This window comes from Dreissena polymorpha, chromosome 9 (assembly GCF_020536995.1).
Source record: "Dreissena polymorpha isolate Duluth1 chromosome 9, UMN_Dpol_1.0, whole genome shotgun sequence".
Taxonomy (NCBI): domain Eukaryota; kingdom Metazoa; phylum Mollusca; class Bivalvia; order Myida; family Dreissenidae; genus Dreissena; species Dreissena polymorpha.
Genome location: NC_068363.1, coordinates 80,519,969 through 80,540,507, shown reverse-complemented (window position 1 = coordinate 80,540,507; position 20,539 = coordinate 80,519,969). Strand labels below are relative to the sequence as shown.

General features: G+C 33.6%; 2 protein-coding genes across 2 annotated transcripts; both read right to left on the bottom strand.

Moving 5' to 3' along the window:
* Positions 1-631: 631 nt before the first annotated feature.
* Positions 632-3,044, bottom strand: LOC127843966 (uncharacterized). The gene is made up of 4 exons (XM_052373885.1): positions 2,878-3,044; positions 1,563-1,728; positions 1,179-1,250; positions 632-849 (listed from the first exon to the last, which is right to left on the bottom strand). The coding sequence occupies exons 1-4, from the start codon at positions 2,899-2,901 to the stop codon at positions 716-718; spliced, it is 396 nt and encodes a 131-aa protein (XP_052229845.1). The 5' UTR covers positions 2,902-3,044; the 3' UTR covers positions 632-715.
* Positions 3,045-7,850: 4,806 nt separating this feature from the next.
* LOC127845371 (uncharacterized) lies at positions 7,851-17,519 on the bottom strand. The gene is made up of 4 exons (XM_052376247.1): positions 17,437-17,519; positions 9,866-10,043; positions 9,526-9,597; positions 7,851-8,775 (listed from the first exon to the last, which is right to left on the bottom strand). Exons 1-4 carry the CDS (start codon positions 17,458-17,460, stop codon positions 8,624-8,626), a joined length of 426 nt encoding a protein of 141 aa, XP_052232207.1. The 5' UTR covers positions 17,461-17,519; the 3' UTR covers positions 7,851-8,623.
* Positions 17,520-20,539: the final 3,020 nt, after the last annotated feature.

Sequence of the window (20,539 nt, the reverse complement as noted above, 5' to 3'; positions counted from 1 at the left end):
TTCTTATAAATGTATACATCATTGATCATGAATTCGTAGTGTCCTAAAACTGCAATTAATTACGTTATTCTTAATCTCGAACAATGCAGGATCCATGACTACAAACTTAAATTTTTGTAGATGGAAACTTAAATTTCTGTTGATTCAGCAATCAGTCTCTTTAGAGGACATTATGACTTCTTATCAGTGTTTACGGATGCAGAGGTATATCTGGATTAACAATGTTCAGATTTTTCTTTAGGCAAATTTTCTTAATCTCGAACAATGCAGGATCCATGACTACAAACTTAAATTTTTGTAGATGGAAACTTAAATTTCTGTTGATTCAGCAATCAGTCTCTTTAGAGGACATTATAACTTCTTATCAGTGTTTACGGATGCAGAGGTATATCTGGATTAACAATGTTCAGATTTTTCTTTAGGCAAATTTTCGCCGACAATGAGTGTTCATTCGTGCATGATACACGTGTTGGCAGACTAATGAAGAGATTAAAAATCAAGCGTGTAGACAAACATATACCAATTATGCCTTCGTTGCATGGAAAGAATTAATTATTTGTAATTTTCCGTCATTTTAAAGTCATCACATACATTAATGGTTTGATAACTTTTTGAAAATCAAATAAAAAACTTACACACCTTAAAATTTAATTTTAAGACGAAAAAAACAATATACACATATGTCATCCCATTAACACAATGTACGGCATTCATTTCACGGCGGAAGAGGGCATTTAGGATCTTCAAAACATTTGTCCCAATATTTCTTGTCCTTGGCAGCTTCCTTTGCGTCCCAGCACGTGGTCGGTGGACAGCAGGCGCCGGTGATCGTCTTGTAGCATGTGTAACCTAGAGGTTATTCGTATATGAGACGTAAATAAAAATGATGTATGATACAGTGTTAATAGTTTTGAAAACATCTTTAGAGGGAATAGAGGAGCACATGGATTTATTCAATCTTACATTTAAAAATTGATTATTGAAACATCCTTATGCACAACATTTTATTTTAAATTTACAATTCGAGTAAAATAGTAGAGTAGAATCTTATTTTAATGTGTAATGTTTCTGTTTTAATGAGCACAATACACTATTCTCAAACACGGAAGCACGCCTATACTCATTATGCATGATCTTGCATTAGTCGAGCGTGAAAAGTCTAACATACTGTTACATACCAGCTCCACACCCGCATTGTTGCGAGCATATCGTTCCGGGTTTGCTAGGACCATACCAACACGTTCCTCCTACTAAATCAATCCAAAAGGGACCAATTACAATTAACGTGACACATAATTAACAAAATTATAATTTAGGTTTTAGTCAGTATGTGTTTCTTTGGGCCTGAATCAATATGCTAATTGAAATATGTTATTATCGCGTTTGAAGAGGCATACTTTGAAAAAGGAAACTGTATCGTGATGAACTTATGTTAGGAATACCTTTACTGGTTAGAGATCTAGTACGTTTTAAGTAACTTAATTCACAATTTATACTAAGGCGTCGGTTATCTAAAAAATAATCAACGAAATATGCCAGACCATCTTCAAATTCAATATTACCTACGATTACATCGTCTGGAAACCCTCCACCTTCGCCCCATGGAAGGTTCCCTTCGGCATCGCGGCAGCATAGGTCGAGAAGGCAGTCGGTGGTCGTGTTACACGGTATATAAGTATTCCAGGGCTGGGCGTTGACAGAAATCACCAACACAGCATAGAGAAAAGCCTTCAAGAAAAGACGAAACAACGGGACAAATATCAATCGAAATTATTACGGTATTTTTACCAGAAGACTAACTATTGTAAGGGGATTACGCCACGTATGAAACTTACTATGAACTAACTAGGTCAGATTTGTGCTACCAATTTAGAACAAGAAATGCATTTGTTTCAGTTGAGTGTTCAATAGGTAAATACAATTATATGAATTGCAATCATATCTTATTCTACTTCCACATTCTTCCGTCGAAATAACCAGTACGCGCATACATTTTGTAATTTCATGAGAATACGCGGCCTGACTGTTCCAATACAAGAACTTAAACAATGATAGTTAAATAACAAATTAAGTGTCGTATAAGGGTAATATTAATCAAACGCTTACTTCAATGACATTCATAACAACCAAGTTTAGTCCAATACTGACGCGTTTACCGTAATTGTTCCATTACAAAAAGTTTGTTTATGTGTCGTTGAACAAATCTGCACAGGCTAGTACAGATAGAATTAACCGTATGGTGTTTTTAACCTCAACGAAAATGAAAAGAACTGTGATATTCTTATTTCACTTTGCTCATGAGTGTTACGCTTTGGACAAATATTAAGTGTGAAAGACGTATAAATGTAAAAAAGTGAGTATAGTTTAATTAAAAGATTTGCTGACATTTAAATGTCGCGAGTATATTACTTTTACGCAAATTCCATGTAATATATAGTTGTCATTGTGAATTGGAGTGAAATGATTGATAGAAAATCACCAAAAGAATGTGACTGTAAAATATTCGAAAATCTGAACAATTATTTAGAAGAAAAGATTAGCTGATTAGACATATATGTATTCTAAGCTCTGGCCATCATCGGCAGAAAATCAGAATCACATAAGCGCATTGTCAGAAAACAGCTAAGAAGCATTCGTGTAATATTTCATGAACGTTGACGATGACCGTTTGAAAATACGACATTAGAAAAAATAAACGATTTCAACAAATTATTTACAACAAGTACGACCGATGTTGTTATCTATTCACCGATATTCCTCTCTTTCGCCGCGCGTGTGTCTTAAACAAGTCCCTTAAACAAATGTTTACCATGTATTTTATCAATTAAATAATATTTTGTCAAAATGTATTTTCAATAATTATGTAAAGGAACTTACGCGAAAAACAAGTTTATCATCCATCTTGTTCGTGTCGGTGTTTTTTTATATTTATTTATTTTTAAACAACCAACAGACTTGCGAAGGTGAATCGGTTAATTGCATTACATAGAATCTCGGTGTGGTTGTGTACATAACAGGATACAGATAACGCTGTTTACAAAACCTTGATTCAACAACCACCTGTTATCATCGTTTACGGACAAATTTTTGTGTTTTGCTTCCGTCGCATCGATGTGTTTTACATAAAATAAAGCGACTTATCAGGTTATTTCAAGCTTTAAGCGTCTTGATCATAGTAGTTTATAAATAAATATTTTAATAAATGCCATTATATATATATGCTAACAAGTGCCTTATATTCAAGCTAAATGTATTTACAATAATCGTATATGCGACTACTTCATGCGACATCTATTGAAAATGATGGCTACGATTCACAAATGATTTAATGGAAATGATTGTGATCTTTTGATTTAAAGCCGAAAAGCTTTTCGTTTTATATTCGTAATTTACATTTTGAGCATGTAATTTCATGCCTTTTTAACAACGCATTAGCAATGGCTCCCTGTTTAAGACATGACTCAGATGAGCTCCACGAACTGGGGCTACCTTCCCAAGGTCGACTTCTGCTCAAGGATACGTGCTGCGACATGATCACCGTCTATCTTTCTCGCAGACACATATGCAGGGCGGAATCGTGCATTAACATTACAATTAAAACTTGGTTGAAACCAAAATCAGCCAGTAAGGGCAGAACAAGATCTCTTCAATAAGGATAATCAATGACACAAATCTACGGTGGCATACAGCTGACATCCACTCATTTTTTTAAATTGCACTCCTCTTTTTTGTATCTCGTGGTCTCGACTAAGTAACTCGAGGCCACGACTTACTAACTCGTGGCCACGAGAAAGCTATGTCGTGGCCACGAGATAGAAAAAATAGAAGTGCACAACTAAATAAAAGAGGAGTGCAATTTAAAAAAAGAGCGGTGCAGTAAATAAAGGAAGGGTGCATTATACAAAAGAGGAGAGAATTTTAGCTATCTCGAGATCCCGACTAAGATAACTCGTGGCCACGAGTTAGCCAGCCAATCAAATGGTTCCACATGGTTGTTCATGGTGATCTTTATAGCACGGGAAGTAATCATCAACAAAAGAGGGGAGAATTTTAGCTTTCTCGAGATCCCGACTTAACTAACTAGTTAGTCGGCCAATCAAATAGTTCCATATGGTCGTTCATGGTGATCTTCATACAAAGGGAGGTAATCATCACAGGAAAAGCCCGCTTTGGCCAGCTATAGAGGTCACATAACCCCACACCGGAACTCCTGTTTTTAGGGTTACATGCAGTCAGTTTGATACTTAGCACAACTTGTTCAGTGCATGCTGCATAGGATTTGTAAAATACGTTGCAAATGGAATGTTTTGGTATCAATTTGAAGGTATATTTGTTAGCAATAAGAAAAAAGCCATTTTTGTGCTCTACTTTTTCTGTTGATGGTTCCCGGTTTTGAAAGTAGGTCATACTATTTGAGCCCAAAATGGTCGCCTCCACATCTGTCCAAACTGGTGTGCCTATTCTAAGGTAAATATTTTGAGTTACAACACATAGAATTTGATGACATGCATTTTTTAAAAAAGATTATGCATTTATTTTTCCAATGATGTATGATGATATAGTGTTGAAACGCTTGGTCATGGTAAAAATTGATATCGAACTTCAACTTTTTTATATGTACTATAGAAGGAAATAAATTGCGCATGCGTAACCTTAATTAAAGGTCACATAACCCCAAACCGGAACTCCTGTTTTTAGGGTTACATGCAGTCAGTTTGATACTTAGCACACCTTGTTCGGTGCATGCTGCATAGGATTTGTAAAATACGTTGCAAATGGAATGTTTTGGTATCAAATTGAAGGTATATTTGTAAGCAATAAGAAAAAAGCCATTTTTGTGCTCTACTTTTTCTGTTGATGGTTCCCGGCTTTGAAAGTAGGTCATACTATTTGAGCCCAAAATGGTCGCCTCCACATCTGTCCAAACTGGTGTGCCTATTCTAAGGTAAATATTTTGAGTTACAACACATAGAATTTGATGACATGCATTTTTTTAAAAAGATTATGCATTAATTTTTCCAATGATGTATGATGATATAGTGTTAAAACGCTTGGTCATGGTAAAAATTGATATCGAACTTCAACTTTTTTATATGTACTATAGAAGGAAATTAATTGCGCATGCGTAACCTTAATTAAAGGTCACATAACCCCAAACCGGAACTCCTGTTTTTAGGGTTACATGTAGTCAGTTTGATACTTAGCACACCTTGTTCGGTGCATGCTGCATAGGATTTGTAAAATACGTTGCAAATGGAATGTTTTGGTATCAATTTGAAGGTATATTTGTAAGCAATAAGAAAAACGCCATTTTTGTGCTCTACTTTTTCTGTTGATGGTTCCCGGCTTTGAAAGTAGGTCATACTATTTGAGCCCAAAATGGTCGCCTCCACATCTGTCCAAACTGGTGTGCCTATTCTAAGGTAAATATTTTGAGTTACAACACATAGAATTTGATGACATGCATTTTTTTTAAAAAGATTATGCATTTAATTTTCCAATGATGTATGATGATATAGTGTTGAAACGCTTGGTCATGGTAAAAATTGATATCGAACTTCAACTTTTTTATATGTACTATAGAAGGAAATAAATTGCGCATGCGTAACCTTAATTAAAGGTCACATAACCCCAAACCGGAACTCCTGTTTTTAGGGTTACATGCAGTCAGTTTGATACTTAGCACACCTTGTTCGGTGCATGCTGCATAGGATTTGTAAAATACGTTGCAAATGGAATGTTTTGGTATCAATTTGAAGGTATCTTTGTAAGCAATAAGAAAAAAGCCATTTTTGTGCTCTACTTTTTCTGTTGATGGTTCCCGGCTTTGAAAGTAGGTCATACTATTTGAGCCCAAAATGGTCGCCTCCACATCTGTCCAAACTGGTGTGCCTATTCTAAGGTAAATATTTTGAGTTACAACACATAGAATTTGATGACATGCATTTTTTTCAAAAGATTATGCATTTATTTTTCCAATAATGTATGATGATATAGTGTTGAAACGCTTGGTCATGGTAAAAATTGATATCGAACTTCAACTATTTTATATGTACTATAGAAGGAAATTAATTGCGCATGCGTAACCTTAATTAAAGGTCACATAACCCCAAACCGGAACTCCTGTTTTTAGGGTTACATGCAGTCACTTTGATACTTAGCACACATTGTTCAGTGCATGCTGCATAGGATTTGTAAAATACGTTGCAAATGGAATGTTTTGATATCAATTTGAAGGTATATTTGTAAGCAATAAGAAAAAAGCCATTTTTGTGCTCTACTTTTTCTGTTGATGGTTCCCGGCTTTGAAAGTAGGTCATACTATTTGAGCCCAAAATGGTCGCCTCCACATCTGTCCAAACTGGTGTGCCTATTCTAAGGTAAATATTTTGAGTTACAACACATAGAATTTGATGACATGCATTTTTTCAAAAGATTATGCATTTATTTTTCCAATGATGTATGATGATATAGTGTTGAAACGCTTGGTCATGGTAAAATTGATATCGAACTTCAACTATTTTATATGTAATATAGAATGAAATTAATTGCGCATGCGTAACCTATATATATGCGTTCAGAATATTTGCATATGTTACGCAAAATTTGATTGGCTGTCTAACTCGTGGCCACGAGAGCTAAAATTATCTCCTCTTTTGTTTAATGCATACTTCTTTTATTTACTGCACCGCTCTTTTTTAATTGCACTCCTCTTTTATTTTAGTTTTGCACTCCTCTTTTTGTATCTCGTGGAATCGACTTAGTAACTCGAGGCCATTACATAGCGAACTCGTGGCTACGAGATAGTAAGTCGTGGGCACGAGATAGAAAAAAGAGGAGTGCAATTTAAAAAAAAGAGGGTTGAATGTCACCTCTATGCCATCGCAGAAATCTTCAAAATATCTGTTAAAAAATATATTTTTATCATGTTAAAGTGAATCGCGCATATAAGTGATGATGATCAAATGAAGGATAAATTGATCGCAACCTAAACCTGGAATGTACAGAAAGTGTCTAGCATGCACAAACAATTAGGTTAGGACGGGTAAGTGGAAACAACGAACTTTTAATTTTACGTCTAGCCAACTTAAACAACATTATATCGCCTTGATTTTATTTAACACCTTGTACTAAGTATGGGGTTTCTGTACAATTCTTATGTTAGATTGTCACATTCGACAAGGTTTGGGTGTCACAGTTATCATGCTAAAAATATTGATGCAGAGTATATGTACACTATGAAAAAACAAAGTTTAAATCTTTAACTTTTCAATTTTCATATGCGCCCTACAGCTAGAATAGATATCAATCCTTAAAGTCCTTAAATCGTAACCGCTATTCATTTTGTATATCTGGAGTTATGAATGTATGACAATTACAAATACTTTGTAACGGCGGTTACCTCGATATAATTGGAATGTGGGGATACATACCAGACCAGAATAATGAAACAACGCACAATCATTAATTTTCATTTACAGTACAATATTTGGAATGTAAAATCTTTACATAAATAAAATGCACTTTATTAATTTTTATATAATTAATTGCCATCAAAGCTGTGTTTTTTTTTTGTTACAGCAATACTGCTCGGTGGATGAGTGATCCACGAATAAATGTAACAAAGGGCAAAACAAAAATAACAGCGCATATTATTGTACGACTGTCTTCACATCCATTTAAGCTAATGTGCTTGTATGTATTTTTTACCAAAACGGTATGACTTATCTGCGGACTTCCCATTTACATCCATCAGCCATAAGTACTTGAGATTTATCTTAACATTTTGTGTCAATAAATTACATTTCAAAGATTCGATTTTGATTTTCAGTTGCACTCGTATGGTCTATATCCTTAATATATCAAGGTTTTTTTTTATTCAGCATTCGAAGCTGTTTTTATTTAGAATCGAGAAACACGTTTGTTATAAGACGAAAACAATCATTTGTTTCTTCAGCGTGCTGCTTATAGTTTTATTTAGACAGAGTTTTATGCCGTACACGGATATTAAAAAATGACCTTGTTTTTCCAGATCGTCAACACTATGTTCAATTCAGCTTTATTTTATAATTGTGTGCACAAAAGTAAATATTAGTTAAGTCGCCAACAACATTGATTTCAACATGTCAATGGCATTGTATGCATGCATTTTCTGAATCTTAAATAAACTCGTGTATATTAATACCAAGAAAAACAAATACCGACGCGTCTTGCGAATATGAGTATTATTACACATGCGACCAGAGTATATGGACGCAGAGGCATATCTGAAGCAAGACTGTCCGAAAATACGAATAATTTTCGCACGACGCAGATCAATAGAATAGTGTTTGTTTATCCATGTATGTTACACAGGTTGGTAAATTGAACAAATATAAAAATTAAAAGTGAATACAAATAATATACCAAATATGCCTTTTTTTGATGGCCAGCATTATTATTAATTGTCCATTTCCGTCATGATAAGATCAACACAAACATGAATAGTTTGTAATACCTGTATGTTAAAAAATCAAATAAAAAGTAATCAGGCACTACACATGTATGCTAAGACAAATGAACTAAACATATTATACAAATATGCCATCTCAATAATTCGTTGCATGCCATTCAATCCTCGCACTTAACGACCCGGATTGGCAACTGGCGGGAAAGCGCAATTGGGGTCATTGTGGCAGTTTTCCCAAAATTCCTTGTCCTTGGCAGCCTCAGTTGCGTTCCAGCACGTGGTCGGTGGGCAGCACACGCCGGTGAGCGTCTTGTAGCACGTGTAACCTAAACATGATTCGTATATGAGGATGTATGATACAGTGTAAATAACTTTTTTCTATGGGATACGGATAGGTCCAAAAGTCGTATTCGTATCAGACGGTTTAGTTCGAACCGTATCAGACGATTTATAAACAATGATACTCTTTAAACCGTATGATACGCTTTTAAGACTTTTGGACCGGTTCGTACGTTAAACCGTATGATTCGATACCGCATGATACGAATCGTTTTTTACGGTTTATGACGGGTAATATTCAATGTTTTATTCAATTTAAATGGATTTATTCAGTGTAAACCGTATGATACAGTTTACGCTAAACCGTATGATACGAATCGTAAACCGTCTAATACGAATCGTATCAGACGGTTTCGCATCAAACAGTAAAGCGTACATTCGGTCCAAAAGTCAAAACCGTCTGATTATGACCCCAAAACCGTCTGATACGGTTCTAGCTAATCCGTCCGATACGATGGTATGATACACATCCGACTTTTGGACCTATCCGTATCCCGTATTTTTCACAACTTTAGAAGAAATGGGGAAGCTAATAGATTAAGTCTAAATGTTAGGGAATACTTCATTAAACTGCAGTATGTACAATATTTAAATTTATATATTCAAATAAAACGAAATCAAATGTTTTTGCATATGGTGCAATGTCTCTAGTTAAAATGCGCGCACTACTCAAACACGCAAACACGCTTTTCATTTCAGTCATGATGTCGCATTATTCCATGCATACTGGTACATACCAGCTCCACACCCGCATTGCTGCGAGCATACTGTTCCGGGTCTGCTAGGGCCATACCAACACGTTCCACCTACTGAAACGATACATATAAGTCAATTAACCAATGTCAGAGAAGGATCAAATTTTTACTTGAATGCTGACATTATTATTTTTGAAAAGGCACAATTTCAAAAGAAAAAATACCGCGATGAACCTATGTTTGGTACCCCTCTACTAGGTATAGATCTAGTATAATTAAAGTAACGTTGAGCGTCAATTTAAAAAAAAATATATATAGAAGGCGTCGTTTATCTTAAAAAAATAAACGGAATATTCGAGTTCATCTTCAAATTCAATATTACCTACGATACCATCGTCTTCTACCCAAGGAGGTAACCCTCCCCCTTCGCCACCTGAAAGGTTGCCACCGGCATCACGACAACATAGGAAGGTAGGGCAGTCGGCGGACTTCGTACACGGTATATAAGTATTCCAGGGCTGGGCGTTAACAGGAGTCGCCGCCGAAGAAAAGAGTAAAACCTTCAAGAATAGAAAAATTAATGATAAGAATATCATTTGAAACGTTGCTTTTTTTATCCGGAAGCCTAACTACGGGAAAAGGGTTAACGCTAATAATGCACATCAGCGCGATTTAAATAATTATGCACTATGGCGGATTTATATTGTCATTTATGGACAAGTAATACAATTTCGTTCAGGTGAGTATTTCGGAGGATCAAAGGCATACACATTTCTGTTCATTAATTAGCCGTTTCACACATATTTGAGAAACTGAATTATTTGTAGTCATTTTATAGCAACCATGTGCACTTTTTATTTAAAAATTGTACTTTCGCAATCATAAACCAATATACATTGTATGAAAGTGAACGACAATGATTAAAATATATTAATTAACTCTCTTATAATGGTACGATTAATCTTATGTTTACTTCAATGAAATTCATGACACCAACTTTTTACCGGGTACCGACAAATATTGCATGCATAACCGAAATTTTGTCTATATGTCGTATAAACCAATCTGTACAGGATGGGTTGGGGATAGTGTACGCGTTCTTAACGTGAATGAAATAATGTGTAGTTTCATAAACCTCTTTTTTCGTTTATTTTATGGTACCAGGTCGTCTGAACGTTTTGTTCTTGTTTATAATTCATCAACATCTTATCCGTTTTGAATTTTTAGTAAGATTGAATAAACTCGCTTTAGGACTAAAGGATGTAAAAACATATGTATTTTCTTTTCTCTCTTTAATTTAATGATGGTTCTTCATGTTTTGTGTGTGTTTGAAGTGTGTTGTAAGTTATTGTGCAAACGCTGAAGCATATGTGAAGTTAGAGCGTTTATCCGTATGTGAAGTTAGAGCGTTTATCCATATGTGAAGTTAGAGCGTTTATCCATATGTGAAGTTAGAGCGTTTATCCATATGTGAAGTTAGAGCGTTTATCCATATGTGAAGTTAGAGCGTTTATCCATATGTGAAGTTAGAGCGTTTATCCTTATGTAAAGTTAGAGCGTTTATCCATATGTGAAGTTAGAGCGTTTATCCATATGTGAAGTTAGAGCGTTTATCCATATGTACAGTTAGAGCGTTTATCCATATGTGCAGTTAGAGCGTTTATCCATATGTGAAGTTAGAGCGTTTATCCATATGTGAAGTTAGAGCGTTTATCCATATGTGAAGTTAGAGCGTTTATCCATATGTGAAGTTAGAGCGTTTATCCATATGTGAAGTTAGAGCGTTTATCCGTATGTGAAGTTAGAGCGTTTATCCATATGTGAAGTTAGAGCGTTTATCCATATGTGAAGTTAGAGCGTTTATCCATATGTGAAGTTAGAGCGTTTATCCATATGTGAAGTAAGAGCGTTTATCCATATGTGAAGTTAGAGCGTTAATCCATTTGTGAAGTTAGAGCGTTTATCCATATGTGAAGTTAGAGCGTTAATCCATATGTGAAGTTAGAGCGTTTATCCATATGTGAAGTTAGAGCGTTTATCCATATGTGAAGTTAGAGCGTTTATCCATATGTGAAGTTAGAGCGTTTATCCGTATGTGAAGTTAGAGCGTTTATCCATATGTGAAGTTAGAGCGTTTATCCATATGTGAAGTTAGAGCGTTTATCCATATGTGAAGTTAGAGCGTTTATCCATATGTGAAGTTAGAGCGTTTATCCATATGTGAAGTTAGAGCGTTTATCCATATGTGAAGTTAGAGCGTTCATCCATATGTGAAGTTAGAGCGTTTATCCATATGTGAAGTTAGAGCGTTTATCCATATGTGAAGTTAGAGCGTTTATCCATATGTGAAGTTAGAGCGTTTATCCATATGTGAAGTTAGAGCGTTTATCCATATGTGCAGTTAGAGCGTTTATCCATATGTGCAGTTAGAGCGTTTATCCATATGTGCAGTTAGAGCGTTTATCCATATGTGAAGTTAGAGCGTTTATCCATATGTGCAGTTAGAGCGTTTATCCATATGTGAAGTTAGAGCGTTTATCCATATGTGCAGTTAGAGCGTTTATCCATATGTGAAGTTAGAGCGTTTATCCATATGTGAAGTTAGAGCGTTTATCCATATGTGAAGTTAGAGCGTTTATCCATATGTGAAGTTAGAGCGTTTATCCATATGTGCAGTTAGAGCGTTTATCCATATGTGAAGTTAGAGCGTTTGTCCATATGTGAAGTTAGAGCGTTTATCCATATGTGCAGTTAGAGCGTTTATCCATATGTGAAGTTAGAGCGTTTATCCATATGTGAAGTTAGAGCGTTTATCCATATGTGAAGTTAGAGCGTTTATCCATATGTGAAGTTAGAGCGTTTATCCATATGTGAAGTTAGAGCGTTTATCCATATGTGAAGTTAGAGCGTTAATCCATATGTGCAGTTAGAGCGTTTATCCATATGTGAAGTTAGAGCGTTTATCCATATGTGCAGTTAGAGCGTTTATCCATATGTGCAGTTAGAGCATTTATCCATATGTGAAGTTAGAGCGTTTATCCATATGTGAAGTTAGAGCGTGTCAGTGACGTGGTTAAACTTTCAAAATGTTCAACCAAATAAAACATTGGAAAGCGAGTTTGAATGAAACTTTCGTGCTTATTTTACTTGATTTTAATATCACCTGATTAAGAGAATATTTGATTTCAATATTTGTTTCCCTTTGAATAATTTGCAAACGACTGGAAATCAACGATTGAAATCAGATCACATTTAAAGAATCGTTACGAAAATATACAAAAATACAAAGAAAGTACATAAATTCTTCTTGTGTTAATAATGTTCACTTCTTCGCTGCCGTAAACCATTATTTACATGTATTCCTAATTCGACTTTAACGTGGACTATTTTTTATTATTAGCAAAATAAAATACATCGTTATTCTTAATAGTAATGGTTTTTAATGCAAATACAAATGAAATAACTTACAAGAAATATCAGCCTACCATCCATTTGCTTGATTTCATTTCTGCTATGAAACAGATGTGCTTTTATGAGTCCGTTTTAATGTTGTCGATTGATGAAGCACATAATTATGTTATTGGATTAACATGTTTGTGCATACCAACAGCATTGGTCACACCGTTCGAAGAAAAAAAACACTTTCATGTTGCCATATGTTGTACCTTTGGTTTTACGTTTATATGTTAAGTCGTTTGCTTACAACATAATTAGATATAATAGACTTAGTACTTTAGAATTCGCAACACTGTTGTTCATGACGTTATTTGGCAAGCAAACGATGAAATAAATCGACTTGGTCCTCGTCCGCACGTTTGCAGCAGGCATTAAGAGATATGTTAAAAAGGTCATCATTTTTTTTTAAACAGCTATCATATGTCCCTCCACAAACTATCGCAGCAGCAATATATTGCATACAGGGTAGATTTGCTATAAAGATTATACAAATATAGGTATTATTAAATATTGGTATAAAACAGAACCAATACTCCATTCGTAATACATTACTGTGGCCATTTGATGACACTGAATCACAAATTATTAACTGGGCAAACACACATAAGCAAATACTCCACGAATTAAGATGCAATATATGTTACACAAAGAAGATTTAACTTCTGGTGATGTAATCTGTATTTGCATAAGTATCTAAGATGTAAGTTTACAAAAAATATTTTATTGATAAAAGCTGTCTTTAAAAGCTTGGATGTTATCGCATATTTCAAGACAGCTTTATGTGTAAGAAGTGTTTAGACGTTGATGTAAATAATAAGTAAAGTGTCGTTACACGTGCTACAAGACGCTCATTAACTTTTAATTGAAGATTTGAAATATACCCAGAAATGAAAGGATTAGTACTTAGTGTGTTATTAATGTAATTGAAAACGAGTATCACTTTTCATTATTATGCCCATACTATAAAGATCTTGGATATCAACACCAACCTAAATAGGATCAACGTTGGCATTTCTGGTCAAAGTTTAAAATGTTATTATCAATTAAACCAGGAACTCAAAGACCATCATCAACACGGAAAATTTATCCGCCAAGCATTTGAGTAACGATATCACAATGCTTAGTCGACTACGCTGTTTTTAAAGTAACAATTCTTATCTAGTAAATACTTAGTCCATGACAATAACTATTGCTGTGTAATTGTATCATCGGTAATACGACCACGTATTTGCACTTTTAAAGGTTCTTACAAGTGGAATAAAAACATGTGTACAACTTAAACAATACATGTAACAAGGAATCGGAACAATGTTTACATACATGATAATTATGCTAGTATGTGTTACTTGTTTGATAATTTCATTAAGGTAGAAAACTGTGATATTCTTATTCTCTTTTACGCAAGCTTGTTAATTGTCAATACAAATGCACTTCATTTGAATATATTTCCTATAACAAATAACATAAGAAATGCAAGTCAGCAATTAATTTTATTAGAAAAATAAACACATTTGCTTTCGTTACTGTGATGAAGAGAAATAGATCCGGTTTGATTAAAAAAAAACACAAGTTGCGAATGCGGTACGTTAATTGCATCCTATTTTGGGGTTGGTACATACAGTATACTGGTATAATATTAAAGGGGCCTTTTCACAGATTTTGGCATATTTTGAAGTTTGTCATTAAATGCTTTATATTGATAAATGTTAACATTGGATCTTAAAAGCTCCAGTAAAACATAAAGAATAAAATTTAAAAAAGGAAAAAAAGTAGCCGCTACCAGGGCTCGAACCAGAGACCCCCTGAGTCCTAGAGTTAGTCTGAAGTAAAAATGCATTAGCCCTCTCGGCTATTCCGCCGGGTATATACAGTTCAAGTATTTTATATGTTATATAAGCAATCTTCGTAGTTTCGTAAATTTAAACGACAACAACAGAACTCTCCAAATTATTCAATTGTTTCGCGTTGCAACGCTTTATAATTTTTAAGTTTTCAAATCGTCAAAAGATACATATAATGGCTATATTGGACTATGGTTAATGTTCAGTAATACTGTTTCCTCACAAATATCATAACTAAAACGAAAATTTGCGAATCTGAAACAACTTTTTACAATTTTGTCAATTTTTACCAAACCGTGAAAAGATCCCTTTAAAACTTAGTTTGATCGCTTGCTTCAAACCCTTATAAATATGTTATTTGTTAAATCGTGTTTAGTTCTTAAAAACGATTGCATCTTATTTACAAATTCTATTTACGAAATATCTTAAAACTCCTTATGTTATGCTTTTATGAATATCATTAAAATAATGGCATTGTGCCAGTGTATAAGAAAATATGAGTGTTCAAAGCTGTTCAGACGCTGTTCTTAATTAAATCTGATTCATCGATACATGTGTGTTACACATGTTAACCAATTCTAATTTAAACTGCACTGTTAAAGGGATCTTTTCACGCTTTGGTAAATTGACAAAATTGAAAAAGTTGTTTCAGATTCGCAAATTTTTGTTTTAGTTATGATATTTGTGAGGAAACAGTAATACTGAACATTTACCATGCTCTAATATAGCCATTATATGCATCTTTTAACGATTTTAAAACCTAAAAATTATAAAGCGTTGCAACGCGAAACGATTTAATAATTTGGAGAGTTCTGTTTTTGTCGTTAAATTTTGTGCAACTACGAAGATTGCTTATATAACGTATAAAATACGTCAAGGGTGTGTATTCGGCGAAATAGCTCAGTAGGCTAGAGCGTTTTTACTTCAGGACTCTGGCAGGACTCCAGGGGTCACTAATTCGAAACCTGCTCCGGGCAATGATCTTTTCCTTTTTTTAATTTTATTCTTGATTTTTTACTGCAGCTTTTACGATCCAAAGTTTACATTTATCAATATAAAGCATTTAATGAATAAGTTAAAAAATGCCAAAATCTGTGAAAAGGCCCCTTTAAGATAATAATAAACATGTTAAACAAGAAACGAAATGTCAAAAAAAATCTATGTAAATATACATTACATATTTGACACGATGATATTCTGTGTAATGTTAAACGTCAATGGTAAATACCTGTAGTAAACAACTCGAGGCTATAAGGTACTGTGCCTATTTTCTACGTCTATCTATACATAGCTAGCTGCATGCAATAAGTATATTAAATATGAACCGTGTTCTGTGAAAAATGAGTTTAATGCAGTCCGCACAGGCTAATCTGGGACTACACTTTCCGCCCATACTGGATTTTTCCTTAGAATATACTTTCTTGAAGAAAAAAATATCATAAAAGCAAAAAGTGTCGTCCATGATTAGCCTGTGCGGACTGCACGGGCTAATCTGGGACGGCACCTTACGCACGTACATTTAACCTCTTTTTCACAGAGCACGGCCCAAATGGTTCCTGTATGACCTAATGGTTAGCTGTCTACATCAACATCTCACCTGAGTATGCAATATAGTATTATTTTACTAAATAACTAATTTACGTTCCTTTATGCCACAGCAGAACTTAATGATTCAGACGATGTGAATTGAATCCTTTATAACAAAGTATTGCAGAATCGGACTACTAGATGGTATCGTCAACATTCGTAGAGCTCGTAACGGTAACTTTTAGGACAAATATTGTGTTTGAAAAAGGTAATTTAAGAAACATTGATTATAGTTTAATCAAAATATCTGTTGATATCAAAATGTCGAGAGTATATTCGTTTAAAGCAAATTTTTTTTAGGCACCAGGTGGGAAGTATGATTTGATAGAGAATCACCAAATGATTTGTGTGGAAAAAATCCAAAATCTAAAGAATGGTTCATAAAAATGCTGATTACCGGTACACATATTTCTATTCTAAATTCTCGTCATCATCCGCAGTAAAAAAAGAATAATTAAGAATTTAGCGGAAACCAGATAAGGGTCATTTGTGTACAATTTTAATGAAGTTGACAACGACCGTTCGTTTACAAAAAAAAAACGATTTTCGTTATCAATACACTAAATAATACATTAACTATACATATTTAAGAAAAGTTTTAACAGTTTACACATTATTTAAAGCTAATGCAAATTGCTTTGCTGCGATAATGTGTTTCGTTTATTGAACTATTCTACACAATCATCTGCATGTAAAATTGCCTGATGTAATAATCACTTAAGGTTGAAAATACTACTCGTCTTAATATAACTGAGTTTAAAGAATTATTATATATATAATTGTTGGAAATTGAAAAACATAACAGTACAACAAAAAGATGGGTTATGTCAACAAACATTTAAAGTTTAGAGTGTTTATATTGACATTATAATGATGTAAGACTGCTCGAAATATAATACGCGTAAGCAAATAAATGAAACAACATTTACAAAACACGAGCATCTTAAAACAAGTGCCGTTAATCTACCACATGTATGATAATGTTTTTTTTACTCACGAGCCTTTAATATCAACAAACAAATAGATATATATTTTAAGATATTTCCAATCAATGTGCCAAAGAACTTACACAGAAAACAAGTTTAGCATCCATTCTTGTTCGTGTCGTTGATAAAATGGATTGATTTTATTTTAATACAACCAACAGGCTTGCGTATGTGAAACTGCTTATCAAATTGCATTTAATGTTTGTGTGGTTTTGTCAACAACAGGATACAGGTATTGCTGTTTAAAAAAAGCTTGATTTAACCCAAACTTAATATGTTATTTAACACAGTTTACAGACACATTTTGTTTAATTTCTGCACAGGCTAATCTGGGACGACACTTAACGCGCATTCATTAAACCCCCTGTTCACATAGCACGGCTCATTAATTTAATATTTAACGTGTGGCAATAATGATAAGAAAAAGATTTGAATCACGCATGAAACATAAGTAATATTTTTCACGTGGAACGTATGCATGTCGACTGAAAAAAATACTTTGCGATATATCTTTATGATAATTAAACTTTTCAACACATCCAGTCAAGATTTTGTACAGGATGTGCACGGGTTTTCCAAGATCTGCGTGCTCATTATAACCTAGGCAGGGAAGCGATATACAGTGATTGGAAAGTGTACATGTTATATTTTGTTTTAATTTATAAGCCTTGTTTTGTAAGATATTCTCTTCATTAATTAATCAAGAATGCAACATGTGATTTCTTAAACATTGTTACGTGTACGTTTCGGACCATCTTGCCGTGTTATTTATTGTATTTAACACTTTCCACAGGGTCACAAGTGTGTATATTGTAAGGCCATACGGTGAATCGGAATATCAAGTTGACCCATGCATACAGATGAAGAATGCGATGTAATTAAAAATAAGTACCCTGCAAGCCATGGCTCTAGAAAGTGTTTGTGGGAATTGTATATGATAACATTTAAATCAATACAACAGCTATGCGTTTGATTATATATGTATTCAATATATCATTCAGTGGCACTGTGTCTCGATAAAAATAAACATCTGTTTAATACAACAATGTTTTGATGACACACTGCTTTAAAAACTATGTTTTAATTTGCAACATTAATTTGTACAAATGTGTTACATAAAACACGCAAATAGTAATACGCGGATAAGCGTTACTTTAGAAGACAGGATAATTTTGCAAATATGTACACTTAAAGACCTATGCGATCTTGTGGTAAGAAAGGGTTATTGAGATCAATTACTCAAGCACTATTTACAAGTATTCAATACTAACCAAATAACGTGTTGGAAACTGCTAAAAAGTTGAATGTGATAACAATTGTTGCATAAATGTTTTTTAAACAAACATAATCTGCCCAAGATAAAACAATTAAATGAAAGGCAGATTGATTACGTTTATGCATATAACTGGTAATTTGGTTCGGCGTATAATATACACAAGTTGTATGCTTACACTAATCCGAACAAAATTGATTTTTCATACAAAAAACGTGTTTCGTTTGTTCTACATCATAAATAATAATACTCGAATAATTCATTTTAATTAGCCTGAAATATATGATGCAAAGAGATTTCGAAGATTTCTATCTTTGAAAACACTTATTAAAGTGGTTAAAAAAACGTATGTACAGTAAATATATGTTTAACGGCAACAACCAATTGAACGATATATCGTTTGAACTGTATTTTTGTTGAGAGGCCATTGAAAACAAAGTAGTGTTGTGCATAAAGCTCTTTATTTATCATACACATTTATAAAAGTTGTCATCAAGACAAGCATAGTGCGCCTCTTTTATGCTAAACTAATACCAATTACTAGTTCAGATAATCCTTTGCGGTCATGTCTCTTTTAATATACCGTTTGAAATGAACATTTGCCATATAACTATTAACAAACTTTATGCCTTAGACTATTATTCAGTATAATAACACGATATTCGGACGTGGACTATTTTATAAATTGAACAATCACTGCAAAGTTGATATCATATTTCCTTACCGCATCAAAATATAATCAGCATATGTTTATACCATTTTAAAATATAGTGATATAACACGTGTGTCTTCTGGTATTAATTTCTTAACTTCCATTAATAATAATCACAATAACCATGTCAAATTTGGATGGGAAAATGAATTAACTGCAATATGAATATTGAAACTTGTTGAACTGCCATTTTGGCAAAGACGTATTAAAAAAATATGTATTACAATTCACGAGCTTTAAATCAATTTGAAGTGAAAAGTAATGTACATAAAACATATCATATAGTTTCCATCCCTGAATCGCTTCTTGTTAAAATCATGTTTAGTGTTTAAAAAATAATAATATTTCTGTGAGCAGTGGGTGTAGCCATGTGTACACGATCTTCAGTAACGCAATCATCTTGATGACCTTATTATAAAAAAAAATCCTCAAATAAAAGAACCTTGTATAATCAAACGATTCATTATCTCTTCGACGGCTTTTCGGCTTTCGTAACTGGTTAAAAAAGTACAAAATAACTATATAAACGATTTTAAATGATTATGTTAAAGTTGTACATCTTAACAAATGCCTTGGAAGATAATGTTATCGAATACAACTGTTTTATTGCACTTTTTGGATTTCTTTGAAATATCATATTGGTAATACATTTGTTATCAATGAATATACTAAACTGTATCCAGTTGATAATTCATAAGTTAAATAGTATCTCGAACACAGCTTCTACAAATTTACGAGTGTTTTTAGACCGAATGTGCATATTGTTAAAGTTAGGTCGATTAATCTCCGCAAGTTGTGTCTAAGAATAGGAAATGAGATATCGCAAGTTTATATGTGATGCAATTTCCTTCAAAATAGTGTACGTATATGTCCAGCTGTTACTTTGGAAATATGTTATTAGCAGCGACATGTTGAACAGCTAGATAAGACGGTATGAAAAAAGTATCGGCTACAATACCAGTGTTTGATACATGTTATTTATTTAATTGTATAGTGTTTAGAAACATTGAAAAGATACAATGAACGGCCGATCAATGCCCCACAAACATATTGATATTGACAATTCAAAAAATTGTCAAAATTGAAAACATCCTGAAAAATTGGAAAAGAAGAACTTTAACTCCTATTGGAAAGATTGTTATTGTTAAAACACTTATTGTGTCATTATTCAATCACTTGTTCATATCACTGCCTAACCCCT

Bases quoted from the DNA above. Each gene is read 5' to 3' on its own strand.
- LOC127843966 (XM_052373885.1), bottom strand. From the start codon at position 2,901: ATGGATGATAAACTTGTTTTTCGC. The intron at 1,729-2,877 runs GTAAGTTCCTTT...CTTTTCTTGAAG, and splicing joins ATGATAAACTTGTTTTTCGC to GCTTTTCTCTATGCTGTGTT. The intron at 1,251-1,562 runs GTAATATTGAAT...GGATTGATTTAG, and splicing joins TCCAGACGATGTAATCGTAG to TAGGAGGAACGTGTTGGTAT.
- LOC127845371 (XM_052376247.1), bottom strand. From the start codon at position 17,460: ATGGATGCTAAACTTGTTTTCTGT. The intron at 9,598-9,865 runs GTAATATTGAAT...GTATCGTTTCAG, and splicing joins AGAAGACGATGGTATCGTAG to TAGGTGGAACGTGTTGGTAT. The intron at 8,776-9,525 runs GTATGTACCAGT...AATCATGTTTAG, and splicing joins GCAATGCGGGTGTGGAGCTG to GTTACACGTGCTACAAGACG.